At 30.4% G+C, this 24,023-nt stretch overlaps 1 protein-coding gene across 2 annotated transcripts in view; it reads right to left on the bottom strand.

The window, feature by feature from the left end:
• The window catches only part of LOC111632351 (eukaryotic translation initiation factor 4H-like), a 38,335-nt gene extending 14,562 nt beyond the window's left edge, over positions 1–23,773 (bottom strand). Inside the window, exons 1-6 of one of the 2 annotated variants that reach the window (XM_023376761.1) lie at positions 23,665–23,773; positions 18,236–18,284; positions 18,015–18,079; positions 8,492–8,573; positions 6,406–6,615; positions 3,877–4,041 (exon numbers count right to left, since the gene is read on the bottom strand). In XM_023376761.1, the coding sequence (XP_023232529.1) occupies positions 3,877–4,041; positions 6,406–6,615; positions 8,492–8,573; positions 18,015–18,079; positions 18,236–18,284; positions 23,665–23,667 (574 nt within the window). In that variant the 5' untranslated portion in view covers positions 23,668–23,773. Of the gene's footprint in view, positions 1–3,876; positions 4,045–6,405; positions 6,616–8,491; positions 8,574–18,014; positions 18,080–18,235; positions 18,285–23,664 lie in introns of both variants that reach the window. The other variant, XM_023376760.1, reaches the window with a different exon arrangement.
• Positions 23,774–24,023: the final 250 nt, after the last annotated feature.

The following is a 24,023-nucleotide window of genomic DNA, read 5'->3' as shown; positions in this document are numbered from 1 at the left end:
TTACAGACCACAAAAACTAGAAAACCACACCAACGGATGAAATGGACAATAGAAATGAACGAGTTTATCATCCATACTTACTACACTATCACAAGACTCGAAACAAACATGACAGCATACAGACAACAACTACACCATAGATTCACACAACAATATCCTCACCTCACTGTCACCAAACAAAGGTTTGTTGTCGATCAAAAAAGAACAATTATACACAACAACCTTATCCCACAAACAACACTTNGGTCAACTCCTCTTGTTCCATCCTTTGTTTTTTGGCAGCTGGCTTCTTGAAAAACTTGTCCAAGGTGTCTGTTTCTCTCTCTTCTTCAACACCTGTTGGAAATGACGGTAAGGGTGTCATTGTAGAGATCATTGATTCTGTTGGCCTCAGCTGTGTTTGGATAATGAGTGTTAGTAAACTCCTGAACCTCTCCCTATTTGACAAGGAAGTTTTTGTCAACTTTCACTCCTTCTGATGATTTCTTGCTTTGTTTCAATTGAAATCACCTTTCTGTTTTTTTAGAAGCCATGATTTGCACAACACTTGAATAAATCTAAATACCCTGCACTGAGGTGATGTACTGTACGTAATAAACAAGGGAGCAAGCTGATTCCCAACGGGAACTCTGTACTTCAGATATACTAATAATATATTCTAATATAATACTAATATATTATAAAAATAGCAGATTGTCATTGGCAACATCAAAAGAGTGGAAACATCATTTGCACTTGTTCGCCTCACGTAACTGCCGAATGGAAAGTCTGTTGTTTGTAGCCAGTCCGTTGCTCGAGCCATGTAACAGCCAAACAGAAAATCTGTTATTCGAGGTTTACATTATACAAAGCACCACTGTATTTCATTCTAGAACCTAAGATTGTTATTGTACATGGTTAAAAATGTTCATTCTGTTAATAAACATTCTATTTTTACTGGATTTAACGTTTTTTGGTATTAAATGCATCCAGTTTTTGGATTTTTTCATTTGATATGATATCTCATGATGCAATCTTGATAGCACTATTAGAGCATCAAAAATGCAAAAACAGCAATCAGAAGTAACCTATATTGTTAACAATAACCATTAAAACAAATAATTTCAACTTTGTGCTTGTATTTTGAATCTGTAAGGAAACATCAATATCAATCTTGAATCACAAACACACATTATAATCAAAATCTTTGCAAGAAGACTGAATCAGTCCAATGGATGGAATCAATAAAATGTAATCATGATTTATTAATAATCTATTTTACTAAATCAGAAATTGGTTATCTAAAATCAGAAAAAATGAAATATTTAAACAATTACAAATTATTATCAAAATCAAGATAAAAACAGAAATTAAAACGATCATCATCTGCAATAATAGACAAGTGAATGGAAATAGGTAAATGAAAATCTTATCCCATCTACTGCTATTGATTAATTCTTCTAAATTTAAACAATAATAAAGAAATTGAAAATATAGAAGTAATAAAGCAATATAGATTCATATGAAAGAACATAAATAAGCTATTGCAAGAGGAAGAAATAATGTAAGGTCTTAACGAAAATTTAACAGTCAGACAGAATGAAATAAACTACATATGACTTGTCCAGAAATATGATTAAATCTGAAAATCTGTGAAATGTATTAATATACAAAATATTATCTACAGAGTTTGCCATTTTCAGATTTTCTAATTTGCCTCCAGTAATAGATTCAAAATTTTAAGTGCACTTATTTCTATTTTATTCATTTATTTTTTGAATAATTAATGAAAATTTTGTTAATTTTATATATAGATTGATTCAAAAGTGGTGGATAAAATCTATGGGATGATCACTTATTTAATTTACAGTAAAAAATGTTAATACACCCCTGTTTGAGTCTCAAAAATAACAGAATTACAGAGAAAAATCTTTATTTCAAATCAGTTCCCTATTTGTTAGTTTAGAAACAAGTTAATTTAGTTAATAAATATGAAAAATTAAATTTACAAGTGATGTTCAAAGTGATTGCTTTCACTAGATACACACTTTATACCCATAGATAATAGAAACACACACAACATTGTTCAACATTATTTATTTTGTTGTTTTTCAGTGCTAAACTAAACTTAAACTGTGAATGATTTGACAAAGATTTTTTCTGTAATTCAGTTATCTTTGAGAATTGAATACGAGGGCTGTTTGGAAAGTTCGTGGCCTTGCCTATATGCAGCGCTGCGATCAATTTAATTTTTGGTGGGAATAATTCAGACATCTTTGCTAGAGATACGATACCAATTTCCACTTGATTTGTCATAAAGTTTTGCCACAACAGCTTAGCAGATAGTCAGTGTGCACATGCTTTGTCAAAAATGGAGAAGACGGAGACTCGTGCGGTCATAAAATACCTGAGAAAAAAAGGGTTGACCCCATCTCAAATCAAAGCTGACATGAATGAAGTTTTGGGAGAGTCTGCTCCTTCGTACACCACTGTGAAAAAATGGGACAGCCCTTTTTAAATCAGGCAGAGAGAGTGTGGAAGATGACCCTCGCAGTGGATGACCGTCAACTGCTGTCATTGAAGAAAATATCAACAAAGTTCACGATTTGGTATTAGCAGATCACCGTTTGAAAACGTGTGAGATAGCTGAGACAACAGGCATCTCTGTTGACCGAGTGCACCACATCCTAACTGAAAATTTGGGTATGACGAAGGTCTCAGCAAGGTGGGTGCCGCGTCTGCTGACCGCTGAGCAAAAACGTGTTCACACTTTGATGTCAAAGAAGTGTTTAGACTTCTACCAGAAAAACCCACAGGATTGCTTGTGTCGGTTTGTGACTACTGACGAAATGTGGATCCATTACTACACTCCTGAAACAAAAGAACAGTTGAAGCAATGGAAACACCACAGTTTGCCACCACCAAAGAAGGCAAAGACAGTTCCATCAGCGGGGAAAGTGATGGCCTCGGTTTTTTGGGATGCTAAAAGCATCATCTTTATTGACTACCTAGAAAGAGGAAAGACCATTAATGCTGTCTATTACTGTGAACTTTTGGAAAAACTGAAGAAAGAAATTGAAGAAAAGAGGCTACACAAGAAAAAGGTTCTGTTTCACCACGATAATGCACCTGCACATTCTGCCAGAATCACTGAACAAAAGATAAACGAACTTTGCTTCCAATTAGTTCCACATCCACCATACTTACCTGATTTGGCTCCCAGTGACTTCCACCTTTTTCCAAACCTAAAAAAATTCTTGGCTGGAAAGGGATTCCACTCATCTCTGAAGTGAATGAGTATTTTGCACACCTTGACAAATCGACCTATTGTGATGGCATAAAAAAGCTAGAACATCGCTGGAATAAGTGCTACATTGAAAAAGGAGACTACATTGAAAAATAAAAAATGTTTTAACATTATTTTGTTTGTTGTTCTATTTGAGGCTGTAAACTTTCCGAACAGCCCTCGTAGAGGGTGTATTAACATTTTTTACTGTAAACTGAATCATTGATTATGTCATTAAGTTTTATCTACTGCTTTTGAATCACTCTGTATATCTGAATTTCTTTCAATTTACATTATATTTTAAAAATATAAAATTATGCAATTTTTAGCATCAATTATATTGTATTGTATTTTGAAAATTTGTATTTTTCCCCCTTAATACATCTAAAATAAAAAATTAAATCATTTAAAAAAAATATCAACATTAAAACTGATAATGCAAAAGCACCATGTCTTGAAGTTAAATTTCAAGTAAAATAAAATTTAATACTGTAAACACAAAAATAGAAAATATTTGATTATTGTTGTTATATTTTTTAACGTGATAATATAGGCAAACATCTGAACATCTATTATTTAAATTAGTTTCTTCAATAGATTAAGTATCTTACCTTTTCCTTCAGATTCTTTTCTCCGCCTTTCTTCATATTGTTTCTCATCTCTAGGTCGAGCACCTCCAAAAATACTCGCTCTATCAGATGTCTCTGCTACATCATTAACTGGAGCAGAAACAGTTCTGGGTAAAAGTTTCAATCTTGGCCTGTGTCCACCATCATCTGCTTTTGTGTGTGTAAGAATAAAATTTACATCAAAGAATTTCCAATTAATTTTAAACATTTCTTTCACAAATTGAAATCAAACTGTTTTCAGTAATATTCTTTTATTTTAAACATGATTATCTTATTTTGCAAATTAAAAAATAAATTATTAAATAATTAAGATTATATTCTAAGATTAAAATTATAAATTACATAATTTTAATAACATATCATTGTTCTTGTTTCAGTAAATTTTTAAAAAATATAAATTTTTTCTTATTATTTGAATATTAAATTTATCTATAATATTAGTTGCAAATTTTACAAATTTATCTAAAATAAAATGTCATGACTTCTTTGAAGTAACATTTTGCAACTTTTGTTTCAAACAATTTTTCTAATAATAATAAAACACACAACTGTGAGATCCTAATCATTACAGTAAGAAAAAGTTTGCACTGTTTGCACAAACAGTGACACTTTTCCATCAACAATTACAATACAATGCTCACACAAAGAATATATTCTCACAAGACGATCAAACTAATTATCACCTTGACCCATTCAAGCAATTGAATGAACATGCACTGGTCATCCAAGTGATTAGATGGACCAAAATTAAAAGTTCAGTATTTCAAAGTCCTTAAGATAGTTTAGTGATCTTTACGAATGTGTTAGGACAGTGAGTTTGTGGACTAGAGTGCACTAACAAAGTTTGGGAGTCACTAACAAGATTTACGAACCAAGAACAAACAGGAACTCCCAGAAATAGACAACAAAGAGAAGGAAAGATCAACAACCCATTTACCTGCTGACAACTTTAAGCAATTATAACAGTGTGTAAATTTCTCTCTGCCTGCATGCTCTTTTACCATGCTCTTTTTTACCATGTCATGCAGACATGGTAAAAAAAGCACGTATAAAACAATACTTTTAATGACTTTAATAAATGGAGTTTTTCTTGCTAACCAGTTGAACATTATCTCTTCTACCCAGGATCTATATGTCACTGCAACGCTTTTCAAAGAAGATATACAAAAACAAACAATTAACAAGGCTTACCACTCTGGCCAAACATTGTCATGAGACAAACCAACATGTGACACAGTGGCATGAAACCTTACACATGTTAAAATCCACAAATTTAAAATTATAGTAGTTTCACATGGGATTGATAGATGTGGATTTGTTGTCACAGGTGGCAAATGATTACTTTGGATACACAGGGGCAGTTCTAACTATTAATGCACACAATGGCTATTTTTTTTATTAACAAAACCAATACCATAACAAAGAATGGCTTTTTCAAATTCCTCCTGTAGTTGCTTTAGTTATGTAGTGCCAGGTTTTAGTTTCACTTTCACTTTTACACAATTCACATACTGTACACACGAAACTTTTCAGCTTTCTCCTCTATAACTTCTAAATTTCTCAATTCAAATATTACATAAATAATATTTTTTTTTAATTATAGGTTGTTCAAAAGTACTGATAATTCATTTATCACCATTAATTTGGTGAAAATAATGCAAAAACAAACAAAATAAAGTTGCTTTATATGACAATCAGTTACAAGACACTTCTGAAGTGTATACAAAATTTTATTTCAAAACAATTTCAAAATAATAAAGTTGTTTTGTTTAGAGAACATAGTTACATCAAGCTCAAATATTTTCAAGTACTTTCAGACTAAAGCTCATTTTCAAGAACAAAATTTGAAAGATAAGTTCTTTCCTCTTTTTCTTGAAGATAAGCTTTATCCTGAAATCACTGAAATGCTTTACCAAATCAAATTAACTGTCAGATTTATTCGATTTGATTGTTTGTTTATTTATATATATATATATATATATATAAACATAAACACAGATATACAAATAGATATGTAGATATACAAAAGTTATACAGATATACAAAAGTATATTTGATCTGTTACAAGTATATCGTATATCTCAGAGGTAATATAGCAAGATATACATTATTCACTTCGCGTAATTTCTGTATTGTTTTGTATATCTTTTGAACATCGTGTAGAGANAGTCTGAAAGTACTTGAAAATATTTGAGCTTGATGTAACTACATTCTCTAAACAAAACAACTTTAATTTTATTATTTTGAAATCGTTTTGAAATAAAATTTTGTAAGTAAAAACTACTACAAATTACATAGTATATAAAATTCAATATATAATATGAATATTTTGAAAATCATTCATTCAAAATTTATACCTATTTGATAATGCATATGATGCTGGCACTTGAGTACGTATTTGTGTATATGTTCGTATATGGTATATATAATTTTCAGTCTTAAAATCTGATGACAAATTTTAAAATCAAATCGTCAGATTCATATATGAGGAACCCTGATGTTAACACATACCTGGTGCAACATCTTTGAACTCCTCCACTGCATAAGGTTTTCTTGCAGGTGGCCCTGACCTGCCTGAAAAAGCACCTCCTCGTTGCCCTCTGTCAAAATCTCTTTCTGGAAAGCTTCCTCTTTCACGTTCACTAAACCCACCACGAAATCCTCCTCCTCCTCCTCCACCACCACCACGACGTGTTTCACCAAAACGTTTATTGCCAAATCCTAATATATAATAAAGTATTAAGAATATTTTTTGCAATTATTACAAAAACAAACAATTTAATTATATTGAATTATGTTTTACCAATTTGAGATAAGAACTTGCATTCTCACAAATTAGTCAATGCTTTATCAATTAATTAAAAATTCTGAATTTATGTTTGAAATGCATTTTTTATAATAACCCATACCACTTGTAACTTTGTGGTCAATAGGTGTCTTAGTGCACATGCCCTCTTCTGCATGAATAATAAATATGATCCTTGAAGTACTGATTTAAATTATATAAAATAAGTATTGCAATTATTCTTCCTTAAAATTATCATGAAATGATAAAAATGTTTATCTTAACTGTCAAATTTGTTAATCAATTTCTAATCAACTAAAAAATAGCATTGCAATAAAAACTGGATAGTTTTAATATCATTTTATAAACATCTCCAAGAACTCCCAATTTTTTTCTCTGAAAATTCTTGAAGAACAAAGTGTATTACTTCCTTACAGCTATCACTGATAAAAATAGATTTTATCTCAACAAATGTAAGTCATAGTTACATGCTGAAATTTGTCATTTCAAGAAGTTGCTAGCCATTTCTTGAAGCACTAGCACATTCTAAGATAAACATTTGTTTCAGAATCTTTTCTGGCCACTTCTTGAAATGCTGAGGCCGTTCTCTGCATGGGACTGTCTCTGGTCTCATGTCTCTCACGAGTAGATCGCTGATTGGCTAATCCAAATGATTAGCCAATCAGCGACCGGCTTGTGAGAGACAAAAGACCAGAGACAGTGACGGTAATTATTTAAAAAGTTATTAAAATAAATTTTAAAAATTATTACTCAAATTTCACTAAATTATATCTAATTATTAAGTTTTCTACTTTGAAAATAAAAATAAACAATTAAAGTCTGATTACTCAGTTTCACTGGTGAAGAAATCTAAGTTTTCATTAGAAAATATTCTTGAAAATTGTTTTTATAAATTTACAACTTATACATATAATTCTATAACTGAATAAAATATGAAAATGAGTACATATTGTATCTAAGTATTGTGTTGTAAGCTATAACATCTGTCTAAAAAACTTGTTAACACTTTAAAAAATTACCAATATAATTTTTTAAAAATATATCTGAAATTTTTTGTACTTTAATGTTTTTAGATGTTGTATTACATGTCTGAATGTAAATTCTCTTCATATAAACTCTTTTTTTCCATTCATAAAAAGAATTTGCTTCTGAAAACAAAATTTTAAAATGATTTGAACATCTTACATAACTTTTAATATTTATTTATTTCATTTTGTTCCTTATAATACACATATGATTATTCAATAGCTAATGCTATTAATTTCTGAAAGAAGCAATACAATACTATTTTAATTTCCACCATTTACTTTCATAATTATTTCTGATGATAAATCATATCATTACATTAAGCAAAATAATATAAATGAATTTAAATTATGATGATATTATATTATTTATTTTTTAAATGCACTACAAAATTGAGCCTTTGAGTAATGGTAAAAAATTATAACTGGTAAGACAGTTGTTCTAATATTTTGGTAATTCTTAAAGTGCCAATCTTGAAAGAATCATCAATTAACAATACTGATTTAAATAAAAATTCAAAAATAAATTTCAAAAATGAAATGAATACTAAGTGATAATGAAAATAGCGGATACTAATAAGCTTTAACAGTATTAATCAGTTAAAATTTGTTTGTTTACAAATTTTAGCCAATTAATGCTGTTTTAAATTTAACAGAATAAGTTCAACAACAAATTTTTTACTATAGCTAAAAGTTTTATCTTACCACATGGAAATTCATCATTCTGTGGATTTCAGGCTTCCACGATATTATAAATCTAGCTTACCTTCTCTTCCTCGATTTGAAAATCCTCCTTTTTCTCGCTTGCCTTCTGCAACATCTACACGAAGACTCCTTTCACCAAATTGCTATTATTATAATAAAATATAAATTATTAAATATAAATTTGTAATATTTATAATTTAAATGAAGCAGTGTTAAGATGTTTAAAAAATCTTTTAATTGTAAAGCTATAAATTATATCATTTTACACGACTACATGCCAGAGAGCCAAATATTCCACTCTCTTGTCTACAGAAATCAAAATGATATATGAATGTAATAACTTTTAAATAATTGAAAGAAATTTTAAATAAGAAAATTATATTTTGATGAAAACTAAAAAAATGAATTCATTTCTACAATTTTTTCTAAAATCAAGTTTTATGATTTTAGAATGAAATTAGAGAAAATTTTAAAAGAAAGAAAAATGATGAGATTATTAATAAGAGCAAATTACATTCCTATATAAATTAGATAATGTTGCAATCAAATTTAAATAATAGTATGATTATTACATTCAAGAAATTAATAAACTATCCTTAATACTATTTACGTAAGAGCATTTTACTCAACAATATATTTTGAATAAATAAGAAAACACATGTTAAAGCATACAATTTGAAGAGCACTATTTTTATTTATATTCAAACAATTTGTGTCCAACGAATGAATGAATGAATGTCCACTTTATGATAAAATGTAACAAAAATTTGAATAAAAACGTAAATACAAATTATTAATTTTTTTAATTATAAAAAATATTTGTGTAGTTTTGATTTGTAATTATAAAAGGTTTAACTTCATTTTCCAACAACATATTGGCATGAAACCTTACACATGTTAAAATCCACAAATTTAAAATTATAGTAGTTTCACATGGGATTGATAGATGTGGATTTGTTGTCACAGGTGGCAAATGATTACTTTGGATACACAGGGGCAGTTCTAACTATTAATACACACAATGGCTATTTTTTTTATTAACAAAACCAATACCATAACAAAGAATGGCTTTTTCAAATTCCTCCTGTAGTTGCTTTAGTTATGTAGTGCCAGGTTTTAGTTTCACTTTCACTTTTACACAATTCACATACTGTACACACGAAACTTTTCAGCTTTCTCCTCTATAACTTCTAAATTTCTCAATTCAAATATTACATAAATAATATATTTTTTTAATTATAGGTTGTTCAAAAGTACTGATAATTCATTTATCACCATTAATTTGGTGAAAATAATGCAAAAACAAACAAAATAAAGTTGCTTTATATGACAATCAGTTACAAGACACTTCTGAAGTGTATACAAANTATATATGTATATAATATATATATATATAAACTTTGGTATATAAAAAAATTTTTTAAACAAAAATATAATATAAAAAATTTCTTTTTCAAGTTAAAATACTCAGGCACAACAAACTTTGAGGACCAAGATACTATGATAGCTAAAAATTCACAAATGCCAATGTGAAATAGTTGATGTAATTCCACTGACGAGGCAACATGCACATGAGAAAAGTTATGAAGGTTAAATAAAATTAATTTATTTGTAAATTTTTAGCTGCAGTAGTTTCTTGATCTTCAAAGTTTGTTATGTCTGAGTATTTTAACTCAAAATAAAATTTTTTTATGTTTTATATTTTTAAAACTTTTTCTTTCATACCAAATTTTATATAAAAAATAACCAATTCTATTTAAATTACTAATACGGTGTAGAGCCATTTAGTCATGGGCCAGTAATCCGCGAATTTGCTTAAACCGCGCAAAAAGCTTGGATCCCAACTTTTTGACACTATGGATCGCATGGACCTGGAAATGGCCTCTCAAACACTCAAGACAGGTGTTGACAGCTGTCATTTTGGCATTTAGAATGTCCGTGATTGATATGCTATGCACTATCGCAGATTAAATATTTAAATGCTGGCTTATAACTTCAAAGAGGTATTTATAGAAGATTAGTCTTTTATTTATCAATAAACAATAAAATAACTTACAATGAAATTTAAATACAGTATTAATCTCTTTTATCCATGCTGAGTGTCAGCATTATGGAGGCTGCCATTGTAACCAATTCACAGCTTACAATGCTACAAAGTTAATCTGCGGTTATGCAGTTTGGACACCAATCATCACGGCTTAATGGCCCTACACTGAATTGATATACATACATTTCTTTACTATCTATTTAAGTAATATAAAAATTTTATTGAACCAAATTAGCTCTATGTCTTTTAAAAGTAAACAATTGAAAAATTAATGAATTATTTAGGTATTTAAAATTAGGTTTACTTAATCTTAACTAGGGACACAGCATGACTGTCATATCATGAGAGAATTGAGGTAGAGCATTGTACTTTTGTAATTAAAAATTTTTAAATTAGTTTTAGTACATATAAATTATCTTTCACTCCCTTTAACCTGAGCACTGACATTTGTTTGAATGTGTGTATATAAGGGTGTGCATGTGTGCAAGTGAGTGAGCTTGCATTTGCTGGACCACAGAAATGGTGATCCTTACACTTGTTGGGCAATATTTACATTTTCTCAGCACTGACTGCTTTGTTCTTGTGTTTTGTTTGTGCACAAATTTTCCATTAGGCATGATGCTATTTCTTTTTTTTGCTCCCTAAATTCCATTAGGTGCACTTAATTGTATTAATGAGCATGATCATTGTAATTTGCTAATCAGAAACTACACCAGTATAATAAGTCTCAGTAATAAACAAAGTCCAAGTAGATAGTATACACACAGAAACATACAACAAGAAAGTAGAGGTAAAAAGAATAAACATTGTTACTTTGACCCCACTGTATCTCAAAAATGAAGTCATGTATCTCTATTTTTATTATTACATTTTTGGATTCCTCATCACAATTAATGGAAAATGGCAAAGTTTAATCAAAATTGATTGATCAAATTTTGAGAACAAACAATTCTGTAACAGAAGAAACTTCACTAAGACTGCCTCAAACATGCAAGTTTCAATATATATATGACCGTATAGTATCATCTCTCCATGTCAGTAAGTGCAAGATTCAACTGTCTACAACAAGGCTGCCCAAACCCAGGCCTGTGGGCCACTTTGTGGACCGCCAACGCATTTGAATTTGCCTGCCCACAGTAGCAGTTGGCTGTCACCATGTGCGATGTCATACTACCAATAATGCCAACTGCCATGTGATTGGTCGAACACAGAATGAACTATGACTTGAGTCACTGCCGCACCGCTGTTAATACCTAACCTACTCATTTATTACACTTGTTCTATTAGTTTTGAGTCAACTTTTGTGTATTAAAATTAAATTATTGTCACAAATATTGAAAAATTATTAGCTAATAAGCCCCTTCATAGGTCTCATTGATGTATTTTTTATAGGTATTATTAAAACATGTGCAACTTAAAGCTTTGTTTGATTCAAATACCTATCCATTTATAGAAGAATCATGAGTGTAAGCAAGTATGATTTACTAGGTGGCCCGTTGGCTGACATGTAATTGAAATTATAGCCTGCCTTCAAAATGAATTGGGCAGGCCTGGTCTACAACCACCAAGTGCAAAGATCACCTCTTCTGGTGTGATAAGTGGAAGGGCTGTCTTTTTTCTTTCCAGCTCTGCCTCAATTCTATCACAATATTGCAAAATTTTCAAAACAGTTTTAATTAAAATAAAGTAGCAAAATGGTCTGTATTGTTAAAATAGTCAAATTATAATGCTACTTTTATTTAATTTTTTTTTCTTTTGTTGTACCCAACTGAAAATAAACAAATTTATACATCCAAAATGCATATTGGAATCAATAAAAATGAAATGATAAAACAGTCATTTGTGGTCATTATGATAAGTTTAGGTTTTGAGGCATATTAACCTGTCCCATGTTATTCCTGACATATCTTGGGTTGAGACCTGCTGCAAGGTCAGCACCTTGACTGGTGGACCTGAGATATCTCGTTTCTGCTTAGGAATGCTTTTTTTTTTTAACATCAGATGTCGCTACTTGTACAAAATTCCAAAATTAGTGACTCATATCAAAAGAACCATTATGTTATCTAGTTTTCACGCAGCAGGATATTACAATAATAGCAGATGTTCAGAAGAAGTAAAAAAGAAAACTAGACCATTATACCAGTTCACATCAAGCATTTTGATAGTGACAAAGGTCAGCGACTATGTCGTGGTGCAACCTCTCTCAACTGTTTCAATTTCAACTGAAACAAGGTTCAATCGCGACTGACTCAAGAGAGTTCTTGAAACTAGATCCAGTCATAAGAGATCCCACATGCACAAGAAAATATAAGATGGCTGCAGAACACGTGTTGGGCTATTGGCAAAGAAATAAAAAACACATCTGGAGAGACAATGGCATCTGTCTATTATTAGATATATGGCAAGAAAAAGTATTTATTTCTAACCAAAAGTTCCATTTTGTTTGTTGGTGTTTGTGACTTACCGCATAGCTATGTCAGTTTTATCATTACGTGTAACAGCAGTGTTCTTCTCAAGTGGACTGCCTGTGCAAACAGCACGATGTTTGACTGGTGATAGTCACAATCCAGATTGTAGGTAAATCGAAATCGAAGTGAGTCGTGGTTTGTGTGTGAATGCAGTATTAGACTCTGTTTTGACATGGCAACAGCTGGGAGAAATAGCACTCTGAATAAATCAGAAATGATCGAGTATTTCTTTAATTTAGGTTCCAATGAGTGAATTATCAGACAGTAATGATGAATTTCTACAAAGTGAGAATGTGAATTATAGTAATAGTGATATTGATCATGAAATACCAACTCCAAGTGGAAACAGAAGCCAATCAAACGGTTGTGCTTGTGGAAATAGTGTGAGGCCCCGGAAATAGACCCCCCCAAAAGAAAGATATGTAAAAATTTATTAAGTTAAATCGTCAAGAAAACAAATTATATAAGTGTCAAAACGGCGACACCGGACTTTGATGTCGAGAGTAGAAGGAAAAACAAAATTTTTGATATAAAAGAAGAAAATTTAAAATATTAAAGTTAAGACGCAGTTTAGAAAGCAAAACAAAACTAAAAATATATCAAAATGAGCGTAGGTGTCATAGTCAACAATTAAACATGATCAGAGTCTAAAAGATGGTGTCGGATAAACCATCTTCAGCCGACCTTTCCCACAAACTATACGAAGCTCCATTTACACCTGGAGACAGGTGAAAGACCAATTAGAAAGCGATGATGTAAAGTCTGTCCAATTAGCAAAAAGCTGATCTCGAAAAACTTATAAAAACACCAATTCCAAGGACAACGAGGCTTCTACTAAGACTTTCACCAGACACCTGTTGTGTTTGTCGTCCTCCCTTGGTGCTTCCGATCGCCACTACCTTGTGACTGTTCGCCTCTGAACTTTAATTCGCCATCACCCAGGGCTCCTCTCCAGCTTTACCAAATAAAAACATCAGTCATCCAATCGATAGGACCGAAGACATCTTCAAGTTTTCAATCAAAGGACCTTTTTCTAAAAATATGTAAGAAATTTCGATCATTGCCTCTGTAAAACACTTGTCTTTTGCTGCCTCATAAAACCACCACCCACATACATGTAGACCTTAGACCATCCCGACGGTAGGGAATAAAATTCCCCCCAATCAGTGTTCTTACAATAGTAGTGCAAAATGTCCATGCTTTAGTAATGATGATGGTTGGATCTGTATGAACTTTACATGTGAACAGTTTTACAGGACAAGCAGGAATACAATGTAAGTTACAAAATGATGCTACACCATTTGACTGCTTCAATGTATTTTTTGATGAACTTGTAGACAAGATTGTTCAAGAAACAAACAGGTATGGTGATACTTTGATGAAATGTGATGATTTATGTAAAAACAGTCATATAAAACACTGGAAACCTACAACAAATCCAGAAATTACAGAATTTTTAGGCCTTGTTATGATTACAGGTATTGTTAGAAAACCTCGCCTAAGTATGTATTTTACAAATGAAGATGTTTTTCTACACCATTTTTTTTTGAGTGTGATGTCAAGCAACCGATTTTTGTTTTTATTGTCATGTCTGCATTTTACAGACAATGATCAAGTGTCAGATGGTGATGATAAATTGCATAAATTATGCAGTGTTATCGATCATTTTTGCCAAAGATTCAAATATGCTTATATCCCAGATAAAGTTGCATATTTAAATGAAAGTCTTATGTCATGGAAAGGTAGACTAGGATTTAGGCAGTATATAACTAGCAAGTGTGCTCATTTTGGAATAAAAAGGTTTGAAATTTGTGAGTCATGAACAAGATATGTTTGGGACATTTTAGTTTACATTGGAGCTACAACAGAATATGGCAATTTTGAAGGTGGACAAGGTGAGAAAGTTGTACTTACATTATTAGAACTGTTGTTTGATAAAAATTACAAGGTTTTTTTGGACAGGTTTTTCACTTCACTGACAAAGAAAAACACTTCTCAATAAACAAACATATGTATGTGGAACTGTGAACAAAAATCAAATTGGAATGCCATGTAATTTTCCTGATCATAAATTGAAGGAAGATGAATTTATGACATGTCAAAAAGATGGTTTGTCTGTATTTTGTTGAAGAGATAAGAGGGATGTGCCGATTCTAAGTACAATGAGTAATAATGAATTCTCAGATGTAACAGATCAGGAGAAATAATTATGAAGTTGAATTGTATTTTAGACTATAATCGTAATATGGGTGGAATTGATCTGTTTGATGGAGTGATACATAATTATCCGTGCATGAAAAAAACTGTGAAATGGTATAATAAAAGTGTTTTTTCATATGCTGGATATTGTACTATATAATGCTTGTGTTTTGTATCAACAACTAACAAAAAAACAGATGTTATTTCTTGATTTTCATATGGCTGTTATTAGAGAAGTCATGGAAAAGTTTCACACAAACAGACATGTAACCCACCGTGGTCAACCGTCACATGAAAATCAGTTGCGTTTATCCGAACAGCATTTTCCTAGCCATATACCGTCAACAGAAAAAAAAAATCCAACAAGAGTTTATAAAGTCTGTTCAGCAAACAAAAAGTAAATAGAATCACGTTACCAGTGTGAACAATGTTCCATTACACTATGCATTGTTCCTTGCTTTGAGATTTATCACACTAAAACTAACTTCTGAAATAAAATTTTTTGTTTTTACATTTCTTAATACAGTAGACCCCCCATAACACTGTTGATAATTCCATTTTATATGAATTCCATGTTGTACGAGTTACTTAGATTTTACAAATACGTGTGCCAGGCTGTGAACGGCTCATGTATTTGTAAAATCTAAGTGACTCATACAACATGGAATTCATATAAAACGGAATTATCAACAGTGTTATAGGGGTCTACTGGTATGTCCATTTTGTGTGTAAAATATAAAGTAATTTGGAACAATACAATAGCCACAATTATTTTTTTTCTAGAATGTGTGATCGCATTAGGCTTAACATTGAAAAAAATTCAACGTGACGTGACATGCAACAGAGAAAATATTCAACACGCAATAGGTTAATGGGCAAATACAAATTTACATAGTTTTCCAAACAAGAAGCAAATTATACTACTTTTATTTCATTTACTATAATATTTCAGATATAATCAGAAAGCTGATTTTATTTTAAACTAGCAAATGAGCCTGGTGTCAGGCAAATGAGCCTGGTGTCAGGCAAATGATTTGGTAAATATTGTTTGGAAATTAAGTTATTACTATCAAATACAAAAAATCACATGTAAAATAGTACTGTAGAAGGCATTCCTCAGGTTAAGCCTTAACCTCACCTGTTATTCCTGACATATATCGGGGTCGTCACCTTTGACCCGCCAGGTTAAACCCAATATATCTCATTAAAGTATTGGTATGTTTTTGATACTAGATGTCACTATGCATCATTTTTATATTAAAACCAACTTTTAAAATATAATTTTTTTGTTTTTATATTTTTTAATACATTTATTTTGCTTGTGCAAAATAAAAAAATAATTTTTAATGATACAGTAGCCATGATTATTATTTAAAAAGAAAAATGTTTTCTTTCATTAAGCTTAACATTGACAAAAATTCAACATGGCGACCACATGCAACACAGAAAAATTTCAACATGGGATAGGTCAATCCTCTCCCTCCATGGGGGATTTTCCAAAAATCCCTTCTTAGTGTGCATTTTCATGACATACCCTATCTGTACCAAATTTCACCTCTAGGTTCAGCAGTTTGCTCTGGGCGATAATAAATCAGTCAGTCAGGACATGTAATTTTATACGAGGCATGTCCGGAAAGTAAGTACTGTTTTGGAAAAACTCGCATAAAAAATATTTTTTGAAAACAAAATTTATTTTTACATGAAAGAGCATGTCTGAAACTATTTTTCTACATAGTTACCACCATTGTTCAAACATTTGTCATATCGGGAAACCAACTTGTCTATACCCTCTTCAAAGAAAAATGCCTCCAGTGAAGACAGCCACTGCTGAACATTGATTGTTGCAACAATCTCATGCAAAACAGTATTTGAAATTTGTGGAAACTCATCACAAAGCAATCTTATTGTGAACCATCTGTTTTCAGGAATTTTTTCATTTATGTTTGCAACCAAACCATCATTGACAACAGAAGGCCAGCCACTCCATGCTTCGTCATGAACATCAGTGCGTTCAGCATTGAATTGTCGAACCCACTTTCTAACCATTCCATCATTCATTACATTTTCACCATAAATCTCTACAAGTTGGCGATGAATTTCAACTGGCTTAACATTCTTTGCGTTCAAAAACTGTATTACAGAATGCACTTCACAGTTGGTGAAATTGGCAATAGTCTTAATTAAACATTTTGAACGCTCACTAACAGTGGAAAAACAACACAATCCGGCTGTAATTGCGTCACTGGACTGACAATCAACCAGAGACGTGTGCGCAGGTGCTGAACTGTGATACTATCACTGCAATGGCGGTAGAACGAAACGGTACTTACTTTCCAGACACGCATCGTATATATATAGATTATGAAAAAAATATAAAAATTGATTCACAATAATAAATAATTATTACCATATTTATTCTAATAAACAGAACAGCTTCAAGATGAAAAAGTTATATATAGCATACTACTGTATTTACTAGCATAAATAAATATGGTATTGTACATCTAAATAATTTTCATAATTTATAAAATTAGAATTTCAGAAGTATATGGTTTAACTATTGTGTGATCATAAAAGGCTTCTAACATTTATGCACTTTTCAAGAATATTTACAAGTCATAAAAATGAAATGCTAACCTTTTATTTATTCAAAAAAATGATTTTATGTATTATCCATTAATAAGGCACTGTTGAATTTCTATAATTATTCTGATAATTTTATCACCATATTTTAACAAGAAAATTTATAATTAAGATTAATTAGATGGAGAAAAAATGATCGATCATTGCATCAAAATATTTATTCAATTATCATACATATAAAAAAATTTCAAAAATATAAATATTGTCATATAACAATAAATACTTACAGCACCATCAAATTCAAGAGCTGATTTCAATGATTCTAAGTCTTCAAATTCAACATAGCAAAAACCTGAAAAATATTTTGAAACTTATAATAAACTTTTTGTTTTTGTACTCCCATTATTAAAATCTATTATAGAAAATAAATTAATTCTAAACTCACATAAAGATTATTTGTAAAATTAATGACTTCTGATTAATGAAATTTTCAAAATTTAACACAAACCTTTAAACCTGTCTGTTTCTTTGTCTCGTATCAACCGAATTTCTCTAATCTAAAGAGAAATAAATAATCATTTATTTATTAACTTGACTTTATTTTATACTAGACCAAATACATTATTTCTGTTTAAAAACAATCTATTTTTCAAAAATCTTCTATATATTCATAAACTTAACAGAATTTATTATAAATTCCAAAGTGTAGTAATTCTTACATTAGTTTTGATCAATTAAGAATATTAATTCATACATATTAAACAAATAATCACTCATATTGAAGTATTTTAAGGTGCAATATTTAATTATTCTTCAACATTTTTCAAAAATTACCAGAAATAAATCAATCAATACAATAAAAAAGAAACTTTTTTAGAATTTTCCAAGTTTCATATCTGTAGAGCCTCTAGTTAAAGTTAACTATTAAAGTTTTCAGCAAAAAATTGAATATATAAAATTCATTTTCATTATAGAATAATTGTGTAACTTTCTTACCATACTGATTTAATATAACTAAAATAAAATAGAATAAAATTTGATCTACCCAATCATCTTTGACAACTAGCCATCTAAGTAGAGTCAAAGAAACTTAAAGATAAATATACAGAATGACACATACACATGATGATTTAATTTTTTAATAAGATTATTGGAATTAATTAATATAAAGATTTAAGAAAACTGTTTTCCTAATTTGAAATGAATAAAATAAGAAGAAATAATATGTTTATACAAAATATATTTTCAAAGCATCAAAAGCTAATCACATTCAGTAAGAATGCCATCAGTCATCGCTGCTTTTCATTTTTACTGCCTTTCACAAAAGACTGATATTGGAATATATCCAATCATTGTTAAAGAAAGCAAATTCTTTATTGATGAAATACAAAGAAGAGAAATTAAAGATAAAGTTTAATTGACCTGGAGCAGGACTCGAATCTACATCTCTCACCTACCATGCAGATGCATTGCCAGTTATGCTACCTAGACCTCAACAATTTTTGATTCCTGAACTATCAATTAAGATATAATGTCACTCACAGTGCTAAATGAGGACAACTTAAGGACACAATGCCTTCCTCCACAGCACTCAACCAGCTATTGCTTTTACCCAGCATGGTGTGTACTTATGTACATACATAATACAAACACACACACACACAGTAGAATCTCATTTTAACAGAATGCGGAACAATGGATTATTTTCCCAGGCCCCGCCAAGTCAATGTAATTTTACCTCCTTTTAGCAGATCTATAACTCAGAACAACAAATTTTTTGTAGCCTTATCAATCATAAACTTTACATTTTTTCAATATTTAGTTAATATTTGGGTGCTTCTGGGAATTTGTAAAGTTCGATGATGCACTTGTTACATGTGGGATATGTACAGTAAAGAACTGTACAAAAGGAGTCAACAAGATGATATAATTGAAGAGCCACCTAGTGAACATTCTGACACTGGTCCAAGTGTAGAGTTAAAATTTAGACAGACTACTGAGTCTTTCCAAGTCGTGAAGATCTGACAAATTTCAGCATAAACAAACAGGCTGTACATGATATTGCTAATATGAAGTAGTTGTAGGCTATTCAATAGACAGAAAAGCAACGTCAAAACCAACCAAGATGGACGATTTTATTTTTTAAACAAATTGTGAAGTCAATTGAAGTGCTAATAAGCATATGTAATTTCTCTCTTTTTGTGATTACAAATATATACAGTTTCCATCAGCTTTGATGTACAACTGTACAGCATAATATATGATCTTGTAAATCTTGTAATACACGTTTCTACAGAGTAAAGATCTCAAGAGACTGAATAATTTCACGTACAGATATTTCTTATATATAGAGGGTTAAAAAAATGAAAACTATTTTGAATAACGAATATTTTCCTGGGTATGTGGGAAAGCCATTTTTTACGATGTAGTAAATTCTGAGACAACAGATAATTTTTGGTGGAGAAAGTGATCCATTAAAATACACACACAAAACAAACAAACAAGCAAACATCAACTCAAACCCAATTTTTTTTATTTGGCATTTGTTTGGTTTTAACTATAAATCAGGCTTGTGAGTTGATCTTTATATATAAAGTTTAATATCTTATCTTCATTATTTCTACCACCAATTAAATTATAACAAACATTTAAAAAAAAAGATAAAGATGAGATATTAAAGCATAAAATAGCTAATAAAAAATATGTAGTACAATGATAAAGTAAATAAAAGGTTTTATAAAATTAATAAAACTAATAAAATGGAAATACAAATTAAAAGAAAGTAATTACATTGTAAAGTTTTCTCAAGAAAACTAATATTGAAACATCAAAAATCAAGAATTCTTTCTCATAAATATAAATTTTTAGATTAAAAAAAATCTAATTTTTAACATATAATATACAGTGGTACCTCAGGTTACGAACGCCCCAGCATACGAAATTTTCAGGATACGACATGAAATTCAAACATATTTTTGCTCCACGATACGAACAAAAACTCACCATACGATGTTACATTAGTTCGCATTTTTCATTTGTTTTTCTTACTACAGTTATTTTTTTAAATGTATTACTTGGCTTTAATTTGAGTATGTTTTTCGCGTTGGAACGAATTATTTGGTTTTACATGTAATCGTATGGGAAAAGATGATCCACCTTACGACATTTTCATGATACGATCTCAGTTTCGGAACGGATTAATTTCGTATCCTGAGGTACCACTGTACTAGCAGAATGTATCTATTATAAATTTATAACACTTCCCCTGTGGGAGAGGAAATTTTTCGAAAAATTTCTTCTTAGTTTACATTCTCTTGACATACCATATTAAAACGCAATCAAAAACACAAAAACCCGCATCTAAAATAGTATCATAGAAGACAAGTTCTTCACGGTAAGCCTTAATCCTGTCTTTCTCCGCCACAGGGGGAATATCAAAAAATTTCTTCTTAGTGTACATTCTCTTGATGTACCCTATTAAAACGCAATCAAAAACGCAAAACCCCACATCTAAAATAGTATCATAGAAGCCAAGTTCTTCACGGTAAGCCTTAATCCTGTCTCTCTCCCCCGCAGGGGGAATATCGAAAAATTTCTTCTTAGTGTACATTCTGTTGACGTACCCTATTAAAATGCAATCAAAAACGCAAAAACCCACATCTAAAATAGTATAAACAGAAGCAGAGTTCTTTACCATAAGCCTTAATCCTAACCATCTCCCTTCAGTGGGGTTGAATTTTGACATGTATATTATATAAAAATACGTGCATATTCGAATGCAGCGTTGTGTCAAAATTTCAAAGAAATCGGTAGGAACAAACGAACATTACATTTTTATTTATATAAATAGATAGAAGATAATCTGCTTTAGTTCATTTTTACAGAAAAGCAAACTTAGGGCGTCGTACTCGTAGCACCATCTGTTGGACATAAAAGCCTTAACCTAGATTATATCTTTTAATTTATATGAATGTTTAACAGAATAATATACAGCTTATGTCCACCCTGAAGTTCCATTCTAAATATTGGTGAAACAATTTTTGAAATCAGAGTAGTAGTTTTGGAGATTACCTGCTGCATACAAACTTACATACTTACAAGCATTACCTCTTTATAATATTAGTATAGANTCACTGTAAACAAGGGATCGAAGCTATTGTACATTGCTGGAAAAAGTGTATCAAGCTAAAAGGAGACTATGTTGAAAAATAAAGATCTGTTTCACCAAATTTTTTTCTGTCTTCTTTGTTAGGTTGGGTACTTCTGGGACTACCCTCGTACAACTACAGAATTGAAAAATGATTTTTCTTCGCAAAAACTATTTGTTATCTTGGTCTTATATTATACACATTAGAAAGAAAACAGCTCACGTTTTTGGTCAGTAAAACTGATTACTCAAAAACGCGAGCAAAAGCTTTTTATTTAGATAATCAGTTTTACTGATTTCCTAAATAAAAATGGAAAAGCTTTAATCAAGTCACTGAAGTCATCAGAAAAACTTATCATGTTTTTGAAGTATATTAAAGAGCTGTAAATGGAGCAGAGATTTCCTATCATAATTCCAATATGTACAGTATAAAATTCCTCACATCTCCAAAAATCTCATCATCTGTGCCATATATTTTTTTCAATTTGACAGACTATGGCAAAATATAATCTGCTGGAGTCCTTTTACTTTCCATATACCTTCACTACAGAGAAGTCAACAAGTTTAAGAAAAGTGTCCTCATTAAAATAAATCAAGATCAATATAGAAACATAAATAGATCTATTTAGCTGTTTCAGAACTAGGTCTTCAGACAGTGTTTCCCAATGTGGGGTCCATGCCCCACAGGGGGGCAATTGGATTGTTAAGGGGGCAATTCAAAAATGGACTCATCCAGAGTTTAAGTTAACTGTATAGCCACTGTATATGTTATGAGGGCATAAGAATTTTAGAAAGGCTTAGGTGGTGTATAGCACAAAAAAGGTTGGGAAACACTGTCTTAAGACTTCTTCAAATTTTAAACCACTGCTATTGAAAAAAGTTGAATGGGATGAATAGAAATAGCCATTTTCATTGTGTTTCTATTCACCCTATGAATTTGAATGAATGACATCACAAAAACAAAATCAATAATTATATAAAAAAGAATTCAAAATATGAGTCATTTCAATAAAAATTTAATGAAATGATATTAGGAAATTCTAACAAAATTTTAATAAGCAAGTTTTTAATATGACATCAAAAACACATATCCAACTATCATAACATGCAAATAGACTTAGCATCTAGAAGAGTGTCGCCAGCCTACCAAAACAATGTCCAAGAAGACAGCATAGAGAAATTTCTGATTTGTTGATTAGTTTCTATTGTCAGAAGTGTACAAAATTTTCTTGAAGTTTTGTTTCTATTTGCCCTACTTTACAGTACAGAATTATCTATAAGAATATCAATTTATTAATAATTATCTTGGAAAATTTATTAGAAAACGAAGTTCTAAAATAAGATTGTAAAATAAGATAACACAAGCTTTTAAATGCTAATACAAAGATTATAAATAGGCTAGAGTTTGTTAGCTTCTGCTTTGATAGCTTTTCCTATAATCTAAAATGTTAATTTCGTAGCTGACATTAATTGTGATAAAGTTACATAATTAAACAAGTCACATAAATCTAAGATTTTTTTATTTGAAAGTTCATAATAAAAACTAGCTATTATGTTATTTGTATTTTTTCCTTCTAAACATTAGCTAAGCCAATATAAAATATTTCAATATGAATAATAAAAGGTAAAAAGAATACAGAGTTAATTACAAAAAGAAAAATAAAATTATATAAAATTGTAAAATTCATTCATGAAATCTAAATCGAATTTCCTAAAATGCTTTCAATACAAAATGCTATAAAAACTTGAGTTTTGAAAATATTTTCACCATTACATTACTTCAATCTTACCATGAAATGGATAGTATATTCAAGAATTCATCATTGGTAACCAAAGAAATGGTAAGAATCAGTTTATTCGCCGTCTACCAGAGGGTGCAAACTGCAAAGAGATGCAGAATTTTAGCATCAACAACAATGAGAATTTCATCTCCATACATACTTAATCTGCAGCTATAACAATAAGCTATATTTCTGAACAGTTCAGAAGGACTAGTATTTAATGAAAAAAAAAACAGACGTAACAACAATCAATACAAACAAAAGCATTTGTTCCTCATAAATCTTTTTATCATCTACAAAAACTGGAGTATATTTATATTCCTTTTAGAAATCTCATCTAATAATACAGCTAATAACAGAAAACAAAT

The sequence above is a fragment of the Centruroides sculpturatus genome, unplaced genomic scaffold (assembly GCF_000671375.1).
Source record: "Centruroides sculpturatus isolate CEXI.00-Female unplaced genomic scaffold, Cexi_2.0 scaffold675, whole genome shotgun sequence".
In the NCBI taxonomy this organism is placed as follows: Eukaryota; Metazoa; Arthropoda; class Arachnida; order Scorpiones; family Buthidae; genus Centruroides; species Centruroides sculpturatus.
Note: the sequence above shows the minus strand (reverse complement) of the source record. Positions and strands in the feature narration are given on the sequence as shown.